This window comes from Rhodamnia argentea, chromosome 9 (genome assembly GCF_020921035.1).
Source record: "Rhodamnia argentea isolate NSW1041297 chromosome 9, ASM2092103v1, whole genome shotgun sequence".
Lineage (NCBI taxonomy): Eukaryota > Viridiplantae > Streptophyta > Magnoliopsida > Myrtales > Myrtaceae > Rhodamnia > Rhodamnia argentea.
This window is the reverse complement of record NC_063158.1, coordinates 21,785,419-21,804,568: the sequence shown is the minus strand read 5'-3', so window position 1 is coordinate 21,804,568 and position 19,150 is coordinate 21,785,419. Positions and strand designations below refer to the sequence as shown.

At 39.4% G+C, this 19,150-nt stretch overlaps 2 protein-coding genes and 1 pseudogene across 2 annotated transcripts; 2 read left to right on the top strand and 1 right to left on the bottom strand.

Annotated features, from left to right (window-relative positions):
- The first annotated feature begins 4,918 nt into the window (after positions 1 to 4,918).
- Positions 4,919 to 7,462, top strand: LOC115729789 (annotated as a pseudogene).
- Positions 7,463 to 11,623: 4,161 nt separating this feature from the next.
- Positions 11,624 to 14,418, top strand: LOC115729788 (GDSL esterase/lipase At5g45910-like). The gene is made up of 3 exons (XM_030660414.2): positions 11,624 to 11,781; positions 12,539 to 12,815; positions 14,234 to 14,418. The coding sequence occupies exons 1-3, from the start codon at positions 11,764 to 11,766 to the stop codon at positions 14,416 to 14,418; spliced, it is 480 nt and encodes a 159-aa protein (XP_030516274.2). The 5' UTR covers positions 11,624 to 11,763.
- Positions 14,419 to 16,961: 2,543 nt separating this feature from the next.
- LOC125316665 (adenylate-forming reductase 03009-like) lies at positions 16,962 to 18,724 on the bottom strand. Its single transcript, XM_048285560.1, has 4 exons — positions 17,902 to 18,724; positions 17,587 to 17,817; positions 17,232 to 17,506; positions 16,962 to 17,180 (listed from the first exon to the last, which is right to left on the bottom strand). The coding sequence occupies exons 1-4, from the start codon at positions 18,722 to 18,724 to the stop codon at positions 16,962 to 16,964; spliced, it is 1,548 nt and encodes a 515-aa protein (XP_048141517.1).
- Positions 18,725 to 19,150: the final 426 nt, after the last annotated feature.

Sequence of the window (19,150 nt, the reverse complement as noted above, 5' to 3'; positions counted from 1 at the left end):
CAAACCGAGTCATTTTTCAAGAAGAATAGCTAAGGGCATTGATACTACCACTTGGATCTGGAACCTACATGTTGATGCTCACAATTTCGATAGCCATACTGATGATTTGGAGGATATCTCTTGAAAGTATTTAGTGCTCATTTTGGCCAGCTTTTCATTATCCTTCTTTGGCTGAGTAGCATGTATTTCCATGGTGCTCGTTTTTCCATAAGGGCTTTACGCATTTAATAAAAGGGTGCCACTTCTCGTGGAAAATGCAAGTGAGAAATTGCAGCTTCATCTGCCCAATATGTGCACGAGCATGATGCTAATTTTGAATATGAGCACGTGGAATTTGAAAATGAAAAATGTCTTCATCAGTACACTGTTTGCAAAAACTTCTTATTTCGCCAATTGTACAGAATGTAATAAAACTACTAACGAAAACAAAGTTGAATTGTCTCCAAGACGCATTGGCAATAACTTAAATGAAATGCAAATGCAAATTATATAAATGGTGTTTTTGTTTAGGTCGGGTTGATCTCTTGTTTTCTTAATATGATATATAGCTATAACAGTCAAAATTTAGGTATCAACAGAGAGTATCCTTAAAAATAGAGCACATTCTCATGAATATGTGCCTTTCTTTATACAATAAGGATACGGTTTTAGGTGTGAAGTGAGAGAGAATGGACTTTGGAAGAGTCCGGCTAGCCTAATGGTAAGGCCTTTGTGACGGTAGGAATGGTTCAACATCAGCCACTACTTTTATGGGGGAAATAGGGAGTTTGGCTCTTGTGGTTTCCTTTTCTGCTTCTTCTTCTTCTTTAATATTTCCTTCCCATGCCTTCCTATTTTCTCGACTTAGCTTAGGATCAGATTAGAAGATCCGAAGAGCAAAATTTTTAGCTAGCAGCATCGAAATCATAAGTGGGAAAGCCCTACTTAGGGAAAAAAATTTAATATGAAGAACGGAAAATCAATTTAAATGTCAAAATACAAGATAACGCAAGTAAAAAAAATATTATTATTAAGGTTCTCTTTGTTTTGAGGAAAATAACTTGCAAAAAACTACTTTTCGAATTTTCCGACATTTAGTTCACGGAAAATAGAGTCCGGCTAACCTAACAGTAGGGCCTTTGTGATAGTAGGAGCGGTTGAACATCAGCCACACACTTTTATGGAGGAAATAGGGAGACTGGTCCAATGATTTCCTTTTTTTTTTTTAATTCCTTTCCATGACTTCTTTCTCAACTTAATTTAGGATTAGATTAGAGGATTTCAAAAGAAAAATTATTAGCTAACAACATCAAAATGGTAAAACTATAAAAAAAAGTCCTAAACCTATTGCACTTTTATCAATTCAGTCCTAAACCTTTTAATTTTACCAATTTAGTCCTAAACATTTTGTATTTGTGCCAATTTGATTATAAATACTTTTTTTGTGCCAATTTAATCTTAAACCTTTTGTATTTGTGCAAATTTAGTCTATCCGCCCAACTTTGACCTGCCACTTCTGACGGGCAATTTTTAATAATATTTTAATATTTTATGTTATTTTTATTTTTATTTATTTTTCTTATTTACTGTTCTTCTTCTTCCTCATGCCACTTCCGTGAGCTTCCTCCTACGCATGCTTAGATCAGTACCGACCTCCATCCTTGGCCGTCTTCGGCAACGGATGAACAAAAAAGGTTATTGTGCTCGGCCTTGTCCAACATGGCATGGATTGGCAGCGACCAATAAGCAAAAAAAATTAAATTATTAAAATTTGCCCCGTCGGCGCCGGCTAGTCAAAATTGGTCGAAGGGACCGAATTGGTACAAATGCCAAAGGTTTAGAACTAAATTAGCACAAAAAAAGTTTTAGGATTAAATTGGCACAAAAGCAGAAGGTTTATGACTAAATTGAAAAATTAAAGGTTTATGATTGAATTGGCAAAAGTACAATAGGTTTAAGATTTTTTTGACAATTTTCCCACATCAAAATTATAAGCGCGAAACCTCAATAAGTGGAAAATTTTGAATATGAAGAATGGAAAATCAATTCAAAAAAAAAAAAAAAGATAAATGCAAGTAAAAGAAAATATTATCATTAAGGCTCTGTTTGTTTTGCAGAAAATAAATTCCATGATTGAAAATATTTAAAGGCGCGTTTATTTGATTGAAAATATTTTTCGATAATTACTTTTGTGGACTTTCACTCATTTAGTTAGTCGAAAATGACTTAGTGAACGGAAAACATTTTTCGATCAAGTGAAAGATTCATGCATAAAATTACAAAAATAAATTTCTAAATCTTAAGAGGTGAAAAACGTTTTCGAGAACTATGCTTCTCAATTTTTTTTTTAATATTTTCTTCTTTTCCTTCTTTCTCTGCCGGTCACCGGGTCTTGGCGACGGCCGTCGATCGATCACATGAGATGAACCTTACCACATCTAGGGGAAAATTGTCAAAAAAGTAACTTTTGCCAATTCAATCCTAAAATAGTTTAAGTTTGATGATTTAGTCCTAAACCTTTTTACCTTTTGATGATTCGGTCCCATTAGTTGAAAATCGCTGACATGGACACTGGCCATCGTACGTGGCACCGTCGATGCTGATGTGGACAACTTTTAATAATATTCTATATTTTTAAATTATTTTTTATTTTTTTTCTATTTTTCCTTTTCCTTTTTTTCCCTCTGCCATCCTCAAGTGAGGGCTGTCCTTGCTGAATCGGGCGAGAGCAACCACCTAGGTTGCCCTGTTGGCTAAGGTCGACGGAGGTTGAGGCCGAGCAGAGGAAAAATAAAATGAAAAAAGGAAAACAAAGGAAAAAAAAAAGGACAAAATAAAAAATATTAAAAAATTATTACAAATTGTTCATGTCGGTGCCGGCGATGCCACATAAGAATGACAACATCCATATTATCAACTTTCGGCCAATAGGATTGAATCGTCAAAAAGCGAAAAGGTTTATGACTAAATTGATAAAATTTAAAGGTTCATGACTAAATTAGCAACAATATAAAATGTTTATGATTTTTCGACAATTTTTCTTCATATCCGGCGAGATCAAGCTTGCTCGGCCCTCGCCGAGGCCCGGCAGTGATGGAGGAAGTTGGAAAATAAAAAGAAAAAGAAAAAATAAATTAAAAAAATTTCAGTATTTTTGCTTGAATTTTTTTTTTTTCAAATGAGATTCAAGCACCAAAAAACGTTTTAGATCAAATAATACCAAACAAAAGAAAACTAACTATTTTCTCGAAAGTATTTTCTTTTATCATGAAATTTTCCCCCAAATAAATGCACTCCAAAACTAACTATTTTCTCGAAAATATTTTCTTATATGATACAGCTCATTTACTTGAGCTCATCATTGTATCCAAAATTAACCATGTCAGTATATCAAGCAAAGGAAAACCTCAGTTAGTTATTTTATAAACATTTTATTGATGGACAAGTGCGTCAAATAATAATTCTACTTACATCTAATATGTTGCGAATTCGAAGTTTGAATCATCTCCCTCTCTAATAAGAGAACTCATTGAGAAATGTTTAAATCTTAAATTCTCTCTTCATATTGTGTGGTTATATTTTTTTCCAATTAGCTAAAAATTCAAATATACCTCAAAAAAGGTCCTTAAGACAAACAATTGGTTGGTAAATGAAAGAGCGTGTGTACGTATGTACACACACACGTACTGAGATAGATACTAAGTTAGGCTATGTGTCGCTCTCATGCTTATTCAATGATCCATGTTTAAGGAGAGCCACAAGATAGGTGTAAGCAGTAGTAAAAGGTCGGGCTGATCCCTAATGGGCACAACCAATCACCTCGTTACATGTACGAGGTCTCTGTTGGAGCCTTGGAGGGATTGAGATCTTTGCTTCGATTTGTGGGTCTATGAGATATTGACGCATATGATGTCAAAAAAAAAAAAACAATAGATAAACAAATGGTTAAGAAGCACTTACAAGTAGTGTGTCATTATCCCTGTCTCTTCAAAAAGTTAAATTATTAGAGAAACTGACCAACATTACGAGCATGGCATATTGCTTTAACACTTTTTGAAAAAATTACCCAAACACTTACTATGCAAGTGGTTATTTAGTCCTTAACTTTTTTAATTTTGCCAAGTTAGTTCTAAAACTTTACCTAAAATTCTCATGTAGTCCTTTTCGATCAATTTCCTTCGGAAATAGCTGACGTGAGAGTTCAGTAATGGCGGACCACCCTACTTGACACATGTCCACATCGATAATTTTCAAGAGAAATTAGCCGAAAAAACTACATTGGAATTTTTCGCAAAGATTTAGAATTTAATGCCAAAATTTAGAAATTTATTTCACGAAAAACAACGTCTGATCATACCACGTAATCCAATTTCTCCATGAAATACAGGATTGAACATAGCCACACATGGACATCCTTTATTTCATTTAAGAAAAGAAATATCAGGAGTCCAACTCGTGACCCTGTATATCTTTATAAGCAAGCCCTTTAAGAAAAGAAATGTCAGGTATCAGGAAATTAGGTGGCAATATGTTTAAATGCTGGTTCTTACCTTGTTTTGGGAGTAGTCATCATTTTCATTTCATTTGGTGAAGCAATGAAAGGTCAATTTACGACAAAAAAAAAAAAAATGGTATTGATTGTACACTCCAGCTTGGTTATTCAGTGTAATTTCCAGAACACCCAATACGTGCACGTTAACATTGCCCACCCTCCATCTCATGACATACTAACTTACTAGAGCAAGCAATGTCGCCTTGCAAACTGTTCTCCATTAACCCTCTCGATATCTCCTTTTCTAACACCATTCGTTGAGCCCTTGAGGTTGTAAGTAGCATCAGATTAAAACTAGAGCCAGAGCAAGATCTCCTTCGACATTTGAACATTCATATGGCGATTCACCATTCCTCCACACGAAAATTTTCCATGATGATTAAGGTAATGTCCCTCTTGCTTTGGTGCTTCGCGTTGAAGGCGGTGTTGCCAATGACCCCTCGTCGTTACAAGTCGATTATCAACTTCGGTAACTCGATCGGTGACACCGGGAACTACCTCCTCAAGGGTGCGCCGGCACATCCGGATGTCGGGAAGCCACCTTACGGTGAGACTTTTTTCAAGCATCTGACCGGCCGCTTCTCTAACGAGCATCTTATAGTTGATTTCATAGGTATTTGACTCTCTGTATCTTCTTTGTGTTTGTCTTTTTAATGTTCTTTTTTTCTTTTTCCTTTTTTGCCTCTGAGGGGACCATATCACATAGCCACATTTTGTGTTGCCTATGATTTTCCACCAAATTAATCGTACAGTTTGTAGAAGCATAGAGTTTATACTTTGCCTTAGTAAGAAGTACACTTATCATTTGATGAGACGACTCACATGTTTGACAAGCACACTCGCATGAAGAAACCCAAATAACTCAAAAAGAACATTTATAATGTCTGAAGTTCACTAAGTTGATACTTGATAGGCTACTTAAACAAGAAGATTTTACTTAGAACAATTCTAATGAAAGATATTTTTGCTTTTATCACAAGAAGTTGAAATTCCCTGCGTTCCACCGGTTTGAAAATCGATTCATCACAATTATTTTGTTATCATATAATTAATAATTACGAATAGTAATCTTCTCTGATACCGTTTAGATCAATCACATCTTAGCATACTTTTTCTTGAGTGAGGAATGAACGAAATAATTTTTCTTATATTTATTTTTTATTAAGGAGGCTAACTAAGTACTGACCATTTTCAATCAATATAGGCAAATAGTTGAACTAATCTTCTTTGTCGTACACCATGCTCTTTTCTATTGTATACGATGTGTTGTAATTAAATCAAAACCTATCACCTCTTTACATGTCAAACGGGTTGATTCATGGTGACATGGTGTCCGTCCATAAAAAAGATGAGAATGCATGGGATTTCAACGTATGGCGCAACTATTGAGGTCTGACTTTACCCCGCTTTCAAATTCAATATAGATTTTTTTTTTCAGAATGAGCAACGCTATTCCAGAATCTATTACCAAAAAAATAACAAGTTAAAAAAAACTGAAGAGACCTTTCATAAGATTAGCAAAATTCAATTCGCTTCACGCACGCATTGATTTACCAAATGATAGGTGAATCGCCAATGCAGCGGAGGCATTCAAGCTGCCCTATCTACCACCATATCTAGGAATGGCCAATGGCTCTCATGTCCATGACAATGGAGTCAACTTTGCAGTTGCTGGCGCTAATGCACTTGACCCTGAATTCTTCTGTGCTCGAAACATTGGACTATGGACCAACGCCTCGCTGAACGTTCAGCTCGGTTGGTTCAAGGAGTTCAAGTCGTCTCTTTGCCACACAAAGCCCGGTGAATCCTTGTCTTGAGAATCAACTACAAACGCAATCAAGTGTCTTCTTCTACTGTCCTATTATGCAGAAGAAGGTCTATGTTTCTGGTTCATTGACTTTCTTTTCTGTCTTCAGATTGTGAAGAGCACTCAGGAAGTCTCTATTTCTTGTTGGGGAGATTGGTGGAAACGACTACAACTTTCTGTTCTTAGCCGGTGCGACTGTTGATCAGATTCGACCGATAGTATCACTTGTTGTTGGAGCCATTATCGGTGCGACCCGGGTATGTTAAATCATTCTGGAGAAGCTTTGCATAGAATTGTCATAACTAGCTAATAGTAAAATTCTTTTCCTCCATTTTACTGAGCAAATCTCCCCGATTTTGTTACTCTTTCATGAAGATGCTTATCGAAGAAGGGGCGATAGAGCTTGTGGTGCCTGGGAATTTCCCCTCTGGTTGCTCTGTGATAAATTTGGCTTTGGTTCGGAGCAGTAATCAGTCGGACTATGATCCAACAAATGGGTGTCACAAAGCTTACAATGCCTCCAGCGAGTACCACAATTAGCACCCCCAGCGAGAGCTTCAAGTGCTGCGTCAGAAGTATCCCCATGCACGGATTATTTACGGCGATTACTACGGAGCAGCTATGCGCTTTTACCTCGTCCCAAAACGCTATGGTAGTACGAGAAAATTTGATGTAGATAGTCATTACCTGTCACATTTTCGAAATAAGAACATCAATAGAGGGTTTCCAAGATGATTGTTTATATTGCTTTTTATGCAGGTTTTTACGGAGGGGCACGAAGAGCTTGTTGTGGAGGCGGCGGGCCGTACAACTACAACTTATTAGCTCGGTGTGCATTCCCTGGCTCGACCTCATGCAAAAACTCGTCGGAGTTCGTGAATTGGGATGGCATTCACTTCACGGAGGCTGCTTATCGATACGTCGCACGGGGCGTGCTCCGTGGTCCGTATGCATCTCCACCTCTCATGCCCTGATCAACTTGACATAACTCAGTTTTGAAGATGTTGGGTTGATGGACAATCGCTTTTTCACGTATTCTCTTGGGTGTGTACACACGCAACAAGAGAAATAACAGTCTCATGTTTCAGTTAACAAATAAAGTTTTAAAAACGATTTAAGCAACTTAGGTTACAGAAAAAAAAACTCACCATCAAATCTGTTTTTGCGCGGTCGTTGTAATCTTCCCGATTTGGCTTCAGTTTAGCTTGGGATTCAACGAGTGATCAATCCTCCCCATTAATATGAAAGTTGGCGTTGGGACAGGCCAGATGTAGAGTGCTTCTAATCTAACGGAGGATACGCTCGGCAATTTGAAAGTTGGCTACAGTCGGAGCATTCCTATGTTGACCCCCACTATCCACAATGAGAGAGGTCGAGTCGTGTGAGTGTTTGAGTATTGGACAGTTCTGACCATGCTTCTATATGTTTTCGTACTTCGATTAGAAACAAGTTACTAATGCTGGGATCTTGTTGAAGGTCGTGTATCCACATACACAACAAGCTCCCCGTGCCCGTTCGGACTGACGGGTTTGGTTCTAGCCGGATCAAATCGAAAATCACCTGGACACCTGCTCCATCTTGAGCATTTTATGCAGGCTTTTGATGATACGTACACGGTACGGGCCTAGCCGTTGTTAGGGGTGCCAACTTTGTTACGGATGCCTCGTTCATCGGGACAAGTTTTATTTTATGGAATTAGGTCCGATCATGTGACGTGAAATGATATGAAGGCATGACTACGTGTCGCATGCTCCTAGTTTATCAAGATGAGTCACAAGCTAGTTGACAAGTAGATATGATCCACACATGACATGACATGACATGACATTCAAATAACTTATAAGCACATATGTGATCACCTGTAGGGTGGATTGACATTGGTGATTATAAACAATTAGTTAAAACATGGATATAATGTTTGATTTGAGAATTGATAATGATTTGATATGATACAATTGAACACATCAAAAAGTTTGTGTCATTTCGATGCAAGAAAATTCTTTGAAAAGTGCAAAGTCTATTATACCGTTGTCAATTTATTCATAAATCTTTTAGTTTTGCTGATTAAATGTTAAATATTTTCACGCTATGTCAATTAAGCTAATCTGACCAATTTTGATTAAAAATTACCGACATGAACGTTGGTCGTTTTACATCGTACGGGTATTGCTGACGTGGATAATTTTTACTATAATTTTAGATATTTTTCAAATTGTTTATTTGCTTTTATTTAATTTTTCCCTTTTTCTTTTTTTTTCTTTTTTCATTTGCCCAATCTAGCAATGGGATGCCCATGCCAGCCTAGGGCCGGGATTCCCTTGCTCGAGGCCGTTGAGGCCCGCGTTAGACGGCGGAGGGAAAAGTAAAAAGAAAAAAGAAAAAGAAAAGTAAAGAAGGGAACCAGGAAAAAGGAAAATAGTATAAGAATTAATGAAATAATTTAGGAATATTAAGATACTATTGAAAATTGTCCAAGCTATGCTAAGTAGGACCGGTGTTTATGTCAGCGATTTTTGACTAAAATTGGTTGGATGGGCTCAATGGGCAAAATATAAAAAAGTTTAGAACTTAATTAACAAAAATAAAAAATTTAAAACTGAATTGGTAAAAGTATAATAAGTTAGTTTTTTAAAACAATTTTCATATCTGATGCTTAGTATGTTGAATTTGTATTGAACCAGACATGATCATGTTTTATGTACTTGTGGCTGATTATGTGGAGTCCACGGTTTGGATAAGAAATTTATTTAGTTTCCTATTCTAAACCTTAAAAGTTCCCATACTGAGCTAGTTGTTGCATGCTTACCCCTTTATTAATTCTAACATTGCCCATGTGGGGGCTAATCGAAAACCTTAAAGCTAGCACGACATGTTTTTTATACTGTAGGGTGTGGATGAGCTGCAGCCAAAACGAATTAATATCAAGGTGGCCATGGACCTCGGTGGGGTTGCCACAATCTAGCATCAAAGTTTGGATGGCATGTTGAGTATTAGATATGCCTCTTATCTCCGGTCACTCATGTATTGGTTGTTGTACAGGTAAATTAATTACTCTTACCAAATTTCAAACTAGCATGACGTGTTCTGAAGTATTGTTCATTTGGGTTAGCGGCGACTAAAGAGGCCAATGTCATATTTGCACCCTTTTCCAGATGGTCCCTAACTAAACAGGTTTGGAACAGAAATAGAGAAGCAGAATGGTTATCATCCGCGCCCTTAATCACTTATGAAGAAAAAAGAACATAAAGAGAAATAACAATGGACAATTCCCAAAAAGTCCAAATTTTATTCAATAATACAATTGCATTTTACAATGAAAGATCGGGGGCCACTCATGACTGAGTAACTGGGACACTATTGAGTAACCGCTAAGTGAAAAAAGAAAGAAAGATAACCTGGCTAAAATATGAAATTCAAATAGGCAACAATATTATCAAATTCCTAATCTAGATAAGATAATATGGAACTTGAAAAGAAAGAAAAATATTCCGTCCCATTTAGTCTAATTATAAGAGATAGTATTGAAATCTTCAAATAATGAATCTTTCTCTCTCTTTCGACTAAAAAATAATCATCTTTCTCTCTCCCTCTCTCCTCGCTGAACAAGGGTCAGGCCACCCTCTTCGAGGGTTGGCAGTTATATTGTACCGACACGATACGGGACACGGGACACGACACCACACGATACGGCGGCACATGATTTCTCAAAAAATAGAAAATTATGACACATTGGGACACGTTGTATATTGAATGTATATTCTTATATATACATGATAAATTATCATTTTTATGATTTCACATATAAATAATTAATGAAAAGAGTCCTAGAATGGATTTCCATAATAATTCTCTTAGACTTTGTTTTTAGTTTCATGTCTATTGCGAGAAAAAGACCCCATATTGACATCAAAATTACCGGGGACTGAACGGCTGTTGCTCTTCTGCCCTTGCATTAAAGCAAACTCGCTTCTCCTGATCGTCTTTCAACTTTCAATATTGATGGTGTTCAGCGTCACCTCCATGGCACAGAGAAGTGAGATAAAGGTGCAAAATAACTGACCGAAGAATAAATCTCAAGGCAACTAACACATAGACCATCATCGTCAAAAGGAACAAAGAAAAATTCCACAAGGGCTCGCCTCATATAGCGATCCTCGATTAGGCAGCGCTGCTTTGAACGAGTTATGGTTTTGTAAGTCGCTCTAGGATAAATTCGGAATGATATTGCAATCCAAGAGTCGCCATTGACCGGCTTATTCAGCATTCTTTTATATGCAGTTTTTATACCTCCTGATGTTCAGAGGTGTTTTTGATATGAACCATAATTTTGCTCCTGTTGAAGTATAGTACTGCAGTTAGCCATATCGAAAATTGCAGAGCAATGCTCATGGCATGTATGCAGTATGCCAATAAACTAGTGACGGAGTAATCTACCGTGACAGAAGGGAGCTCATAGTTTACCACATGTCAAATTTTGTCTTCATCCAAAAGTAGATAATGCTCGTGGATGCTGGAGCTTGAAAAAAATCCAAGGAATGATGAAAGAAATACACAGCACTGTTGGAACAGTTCAGCGGTTTTGCTTGTGCAGAGATTGTTCAATTCTACAACACCTCCATAACATCCAAGGGTCTCTCCTTTTCCTTCCTCTTTAGTTTTGCGTCCCACGTCGGGAAAGAAATAGATAAAGAGAGGGAAAGGTTCTCATAAAATGGGGGCTTATTGCCTGAATCAAAGTACTGAGCTAGACTAGATCGATGGGCCATCAAGAAGACCCCAGGGCTAGGGCAGATTTGGATTTTAAAGTATAAGATTTGCCTAAAATTTATTTTGGGACACGGGAGTCCCAACGTATTCCATTCGTTGATCCCAGCGTGTCAGATATTAACAAGAATGGTACAATCTCAACCATAGATCGACACACCATTACCGCGCATTTTGTATGAAGCACTCATTAATTGAGATATCGTGTGGTTAGAAACAACTAACGGTATTGTCAGCCTGTCGGACTAGTAGCTCTCTTGAGGAAATAGCTATGAAACGTGAAATGTGTACGCACTCGTCTGTAACTGGACTTGTCTATAGGGCTCTTACGGTCTAGTCCGGGGCGGTTCCCGGTTCGATCGGTCCTTTTTATTCACCTCTACTATTTGGTGCTTAGCATGTAACTTTATTGATAGATGTGGTATGATTTGCCTAATTGCACACAAAAATGTTCCTTTCTATCCTCTCCTTGAGGTGGGTACATACTGACTGGATAAGTCCTTGATGGATAAAGCTATTTTTGAGATGCAGAATGTGAAGAGTACTTTAAGAAGTCTCTGTTTCTGGGGGGGAGATTGGTGGCAATGACTACAACTATCCCTCTTTTGTCGGTGGAAGCATTAAACAGCTGCATGCTTTGGTACCGCCAGTCGTTGGAGCCATGACTCGTGCCGTCAGCGTATGTCCTACGAACTTACTTCGAATGTTGACGTACATTTAACATGGAAGCAATCTGAATTATGTTCATTAAATGGATTAATGACACTAATTGGAGGATCACCCTGAATCATCACGTATCATCTACGAGCGTGTACCGTTGAAACGTACTATTAGCCCTTAGGCATGAGTTTAAGGTTCAATTCTCGTAATAAAATTGAAGGTCGCTTTAATACGAGCAAGTGGAATTTAAAATTGTAAAGGAAATCTCTTTCTCATTGCTGTTAGGATTCGCGCACAATCAAGTCGAAATAAAATATAAAGCGAGAGAAAAATCGAGACACGAGATTTTATCCTAATTCACTCTTAAATTGGAGTTACGTCCAGCAGAAGCTTCTGCTACAATTAGCACCTCTCACCTCTCGTTACATCACTCAATTATAAGTAAAAAAGAGTATATATAGCAATACTTATTCATAAGCACAAGCCTAAACTACTAATGAAAAATTATAAGCTTAAATCGTGAAAGTCCCTATGATGTTCGGGAGGCGCCGCCCCTTGAGACCTTGATCGAGGCGGCTCTCCCGAACCCCCACCAGCTCGTAGTAGAGCAGGACCTACGTACTTTCTTGTCATAGGGGAGTATAAATCACACCCCAATAATTACACCGTTCATGAAAAAAACTTCTTATTTCGATTATTATTGTACACAATGGAACTTCACAACTTCTTATCTCTCTTTCTTTGCTTTTTCTGTCGAACTATTATAACCATAACAGATGCTGATAGAAGAAGGGGCTGTGGATCCGGTGGTGCCGGGAAACTTGCCGGTAGGCTGCTCCGCGGTGTATCTAACTTTGTTTCGTAGCCCCGATAGGTCGGCTTACGACTTGAGAACCGGATGTCTTAGGGTTTATAATGCTTTTGCCAAGTATCACAATAACTACCTCAAGCAAGAATTGCAAAATTTGAGAGAACAATACCCTCATGCAAGAATCATGTACGCTGATTATTACGGCGCCTCCAAGTCTATCTATCACGCTCCCAAGCACTACGGTGAGCCTTCTTTAGACTATCTTTTTCCCTTTCTGGTTTCATGGTCAACGAATATCTTTTGCTTGAACTAACAATTTTGTAATCAACTGTGTACGAATGACTTTTACTTTCCATATATCACATTCATCATCGATGCATTAAAAATCTTATAACTTGTCACGAGAGTGGGATTGAGTCAGAAAAATTTCAAAAAAAATGCAATTAAGTCCTAGAACTTATAATTAACTTGCAATCGAGTCCTAAAACATATCGAATGGAATTTGAATCATATGCATATCTATCTTTCAATAACGGACGAGATCAATAATTATAGATGACTTTGTATGAAAAAGAAAGAACTTACATGGTCTGTAAATCAAATGAAAGCCACTTTTTTTCTCTTTTACCCACAATTTTCTCCCTTCACCTCTAGATTTAACGTTGTGCTTGATCACAAAGCAGAATTAAGGTTGAAATGGCAAATTGGGTGGACCGGTATAATGAAACAAAATGATAAATCATGATTTTGGTGATCGGCTGTGGGCCCAAGTGAATTGAGTCGACATCCATTGACCTGTCTCCGGAGCATGATTTTCGGGGCTGGGGTTTCTGGCTTGTCCTATTCTTTTTCATTTTGGAGGGTTCGGGCCTTTGGGTTTGATGTTTAGGCCCGAAATTTCTCAGATCAGCCCGAACTAATTTCTAAAACAAAACAAAAATACTAGATATATAGGAATGTAAATGTAAATAATGAATGTCATAAATGAATGAACAGAAAGTGATTAAGATTAAATGGCCGAGAGTTTACATGTCGATATGGGTTGAGTCCGAGAAAGCGGCCGAATACATTCGAAAAAACGATTCTTGAAGTTCAAAACATAATAACCAAATTGGCTTAGCTCAATACGGGCCTTTACATACGATCGGGTACTAAAGTGCCAGAATTACATTGTATTCATGCCAAGAAGTGGGTAACAGATTAACTACTTACTTGCTTCCCAGCTTTATTGTTATCCTTGTTAATGAGTTTCACGAGACACTTAATCAACAACTTAAGGAAAAAAAAATGCTGTAATTTCCATTATCCAACATATTTTACACGAAAAAGTAAGTTATTTTTCTCATATTATGTGTTAAAAAAATTTAATAAAACATTCCTTAATCGGCTATATTTAGTCCCGTGGGGAGCTCATTAACAAGTGCTGTGTCTTTTGGCTCCTAAACTAAAAGCCAGAAACTTCAAAGAGCAAAAAAATCGGTTTGAAACCGAAAGTACTCTTTCCCCAGGAAGAAAACAAAACCCTAGCATTTTTCATATTTCATGAAGCACACCGAATGACATCTTCAGGGCCTTCTGGTTGATGTCATTGACATGAACACACATAATTACATGATCTGCCCAAAAGTTTTGATGACTCAGGTGAGTGCATCCACCGCAGGCTTTTACGAAGGGACACTGAGGGCCTGTTGTGGAGGAGGTGGTCCGTACAACTTCAATAATTCAGCAAGGTGCGGTCACACCGGCTCGACCGCTTGCAGGGATCCATCAGCTTTCGTCAATTGGGACGAGATTCACTTGACCGAGTCTGCTTATCATCACATTGCCACTCGTAACTTAATTTAACTGTTTACATCACAACCCTTTTTATGAACGACGACAGTAAACTGATACTTTGCCTTTTTTGTCTTGTTCTTTCGAGCCTTAGGGTTTGGATTGAGAATGGGAGTGCTACAATAAAGTGCGACGATATAATTGAATAGTTTGCAAACCTAGCGAAATTAAAAATATAGTAGGGCTTCATCACATATCTAGATAGAAATAAAGGTGATGGCGTATTTTCTCATGACGTTTTCAAAGAAAGAGAACTAATATATAATCTATTCAGAGAATGTCATCTATAGTCCGTCCAAGATGTTTTACCCGGTACACCGGACTCGAAGACAACACTATACCGATTAGATATCCAGTTGGCCTTGCTAGTACCAAATTAGGAGTCAAACAATTGAAAAAAAAAGGTGTAGATTAAACATCAATTTGATTCCTATTGTCTCTTTCTGTCATAATAATTAGCAGTTGGCGATCGCATTTCCTTCAAAGATATGTTTGGACAGCGGCAATTTTCCCATTAACCAAAGGAAGACGGCATATGCCGGACAGAAGTTACGACAAGATGAAGTCAAGTTATATTCGATTCCCTTTAATCTTCCCTAAATTTTCAGCAACAAATATACAAAAGACATGGGTTAATTTTACAAACTTTGCGATGTCAAGCATAGTTTATATTATAATATGTTTCGAATTTGAGCCCAAAGCCAAAATATGAATATTTCGAATTGGATACTTCATATTTGAAATTGGAGTCCATGCAGAAAATAAACATAAAAGGAAAGTGCAATTGGATTCGGCTAAGGAATTTTTTATTGGATGCACTTTGATATACGGTTTTGATCTTGGCTTTCCATTGGAAAGTCCAAGTGGACTTTGTTTTCCTTAAAGTTTGACTTGGTCAATAAAAGATAAGAAGAAAAGGAAGATACGAATCCCTGCAGAAGTCGGTCTTGTTTTCATCTTTTGGCAGAGTACATATATATTATAATATGTACTTGTGGTTTGAAGGGACACACGAGAAAAACAACGTGAAGTCTTCAAGAAGCGCCGGCGACGAGTGCTCGGTAGTGGGTTAACTTGGTCGTGGATTCTATCCGTAGAATTACTTCAACAACTTTGTGTTCTAGTCAAGAAATTCTTGCTGTAAGAATTTATATTTTAATTCTTTTGCGAGATTGAGAGATTATTTCGTTAGGAGTTGGGGGCTAAACACTGTGTACGTTATTGGATGTAATTGGGGTTTGAAAAATACTGAGAGTGTTTGAGTTACTCGAGTTTGGTCTGCAATCTCCGTGTATCGCTTGATCTATAGTGGAATTCGTTGCTGCTTTCGCGTGAATGTAGGTCTCTACGACCGAACCACGTACATCCGGTGTCCGATTTATTTTCTTATTCTGTCTATTTATTGTTAGATCGCTTGTTCCGCGCAATAGTTTAGATAAGCAGCAGTGTAAAATAGTGAACCTTTTTCTGAGTAAAATGATTATAAATATGCTTTCGGACAATTGCGGCTAACAAGGCTCGCTTGTACATTTCCAGGGGCTTTAAAATTTACACCCATTTGTCTCGATCAGATTTACTATATTCGACGTTTTCTCATATCTAGCCGTACTGGACATGATGAATGGTAATTTTGCTTAGTTTTCCCATTGAATCTGTCGGACGTTTCTTAAAAACTTGGAATATACTAAATTTTGCGCGTATACATCATCATCTTTCAGGAACTCTTACAGCAATTATTAGTATAAGAATAAGATCAGGCCAAGCCAAGTAGGCATTAAGCATCTCGGAAAGCAATTTTAATAGCAACGAATCACAATGATGATACGTTACAATGGGTGGAAGAACGGGGCCCCGCCTCGCGTCACCACCAAGGGACTGTGATTAAACAAGAAGAACTCTCTCTCAAGGTGGCATTCAAGATGTTCCACAGTGTAATATATCCAGTTCGATCAGTGACGTGTTTCGAACATGAAATTTAGCTTTTGACAGATTGCAGCCCCGAGGATAAGGTGATAGAAGGTGGGCACTAAAAGAGTGGCTCTGATACCATCTTGATGTGGGACTTTGCCCACATCAAATGATGAATTTTTGGTATGCCCCTGTCATCTAATATTCACACAAGTCAATGAATCTATCAGCATAATTAAGGGTTAATTATCACGACTGTGAACAGTTAAACAGCTCAGCTCCACAAATTGGCTTAATGGTTAAGTAGCAGATGAACGTGTCTATTATTCATGTTATGTGTTGTTTGTGAAATTGATAATATTACCTTAGAGAGACAATGCAAACAAGTAAATAATCAAACAACTAGTATTAATAGGTTAACATATGACAATATCTGCGCCAATAAAGGTGACTATATTCCATGACCATGTCCAAGCAAATGTGATATGCAATTATCACTTGCATTTCACCTGAGTTCTTGAACATACATAGCAAGTCTTAAGTTACAGAACCAGGAAAAACATACAATCAAACCAAGTTGCGTGCTTCTTTTCAAACATAGATAAAATGTGGAGGACGCAAATTAGACGTATGTATGATTAAGCTACTCAAGAATCCCAAATGGGACCAAAAGCGGCAATCCCTTTGGTCTTGCATGCGTTCACCACGTCCCTACTTCCCTCGGGGTTGCTCGTGACGATCACTACCTCAGCGCCCCACTTCTTTGCCGTGTCCACGCTCATCTCCGCCACGTTTGGCCGCCCATGCACCGCGGTGTCGTGCACGATCACCTTGTCTCTCGGGTGACGGCTGACCATCTCCTTGATCTCCTTGCCGAAGTTTTGCTCCACGTTCTTGGCCACCCATAACATGCAAACGCTCGCTTTGCACGGTTGGAGGAGGAACGATAGGAAGACGCAAATGCCGGAGCCGGTGGCAACCAGCAGGACCCGGTCGTACATGTTGACAAGGTAGGGTAAACCCGCGAAGTGGACCTGGCGGACCCAGAGGTGGGTTGGAGGGTTGGCGACGAGTGACTTCGTGAAGTCGCCGACAGCTCCGGCGAGCATCATGTGCTCATCCTTGCCGTCAGAGATGATGCCGAAGGCATGCCACTCGGATAGCGGGGATGGGCTGATCCGACCCAAGATGCCTGTTGTTGGAAAAGTACGCTTGAAATGAAAATAACATCGAGAATGTCTTCAGTGGAAAAAAATTCAAATCATTACATACCTGCTTTGACTCCCCCGTGGAACTTGATTATGGAGGCATGCCCCGAAGGAGAAGACACCTTGACCGGCACCCTCCTCACCGTCACCCACGGCACTATTATGCAAACCGTAATCCCCACCGTGAACCAAAACTCTTGTTGCCTCACCAGCCTCGACGCCAACTCGTCACTCTTGTAACTCTTCGTCCTCCAGTCGTACGCGGTGGTGAGGATGACGAAACCCCAGAGGAGACCGAGGGCCAACCACCCCGCGAAGCGGTGCGTCCGCTCGAACACGTTGTGGTGCAGGTGGCGCACGAGCGGGAATGCCGCCAGCGATGAGAGGGCGATGAGCGCGAGGATCACTGATGCGACCCCGATGATCTCGGGTGACGTGTTGTCCCGGTTCTTTAGGGTTAGGACCAGGGCGTAGAACAGCCACGCCAGGGACGAGACGCCGCACCCGCTATGGATCCCTCCAAGGCTCTGCAGGAGGGAGGTTGTGGCCGTCTTGGCGAGGAGCGGGACCCACGAGTGGCCGAGCAGCTTCACAGCCAGCCAGAAGGCGACGCGCAAGAAGGCCTCGCTCCGGCACAGGGTGAGCGCAAAGATGTTGGTTATGGAGAAGAGGGCGGCGCGGTTCCTCGCATAAGGGAAGTGTCCAGTCGCCGCAAGGACGAGGGCCACAACATTTAGGGTCAAGCAAACGACGAACAGCCGCTTGTACACCGTGAACAGCCCTTGGTCAAAGAGTATGACCGACAGCCTCGATGACTCATGTCCTCGAGAGGGCTTCGAGAGACGCGGGTCGATCTTTGAGGCCACTTTGGCTTGCTCTCTCTCCGCGTGCTTTTCGGGCTCGAGGAAAGCACCTTCCTCGAGCGTTTCGAAAACCACATCATTTCCTTCATCGTCATCGCCGTCGAGGTCGAGATCAAGGTCACAAAAGTGGCTACTCGCTTTGCTCATCGATCGCTGAATCAGCGACAATGGAGCAACCCTAGATGAGCTTCCGCCAGACCACGGAAGCCAAAATCTCTTACTCCCATAGCTGGTCATCTCGGGATCTCTCTGAGGTGTGGTAATGGCGAATGGATCTGGGCGAGGCTTGATCTCAAATGCCACGCCTCTACAGCTCGAGAACCTCACTTGGCTTTCCATGACGAGTTGAGGACAATTGCTTGGTTTGTGCACGACGCTTTGTGCTGCGTTCGTGAGGAAATGGGTCGAGTTTATACAGTGGGTCGTGCATGGTTATTCATTGGAGAGAGTTGACTGTGATTTAGAAATCATTTCTCAAGTTGAATTGGTCAAGCATTAAATGACCAAACGATCAGCTCCATCCAATCATGTTAGTTTTTGCGAAAGCGTAAATTGATATTTGGCAAGAGTGTATTATTTTAGCTATTTATGGTAAGAAGGCAAGATCAGTAGACAAGAAAATATTTATTTTTTTATTGAGTGGAAAATACTTGCAAGGCTATCGGGTGTTTGACTATTTTTTTTTTCCTCTTCATCTATCCTTACAGGAGCACTGTCAAGCCTATTCATAGGCAGATTTCACCGGCATGTACATACAGTGAACAC

Coding starts and splice junctions, on each gene's coding strand:
- LOC115729788 (XM_030660414.2), top strand. Junction 12,816..14,233: donor TCACGCTCCCAAGCACTACG/GTGAGCCTTCTT, acceptor CATCCACCGCAG/GCTTTTACGAAGGGACACTG.
- LOC125316665 (XM_048285560.1), bottom strand. CDS start 18,724: ATGGAAAGCCAAGTGAGGTTCTCGAGCTGTAGAGGCGTGGCATTTGAG. Junction 17,818..17,901: donor CGCGCTCATCGCCCTCTCAT/CGCTGGCGGCAT, acceptor GGTTGGCCCTCG/GTCTCCTCTGGGGTTTCGTC. Junction 17,507..17,586: donor CCACGGGGGAGTCAAAGCAG/GTATGTAATGAT, acceptor TTCCAACAACAG/GCATCTTGGGTCGGATCAGC.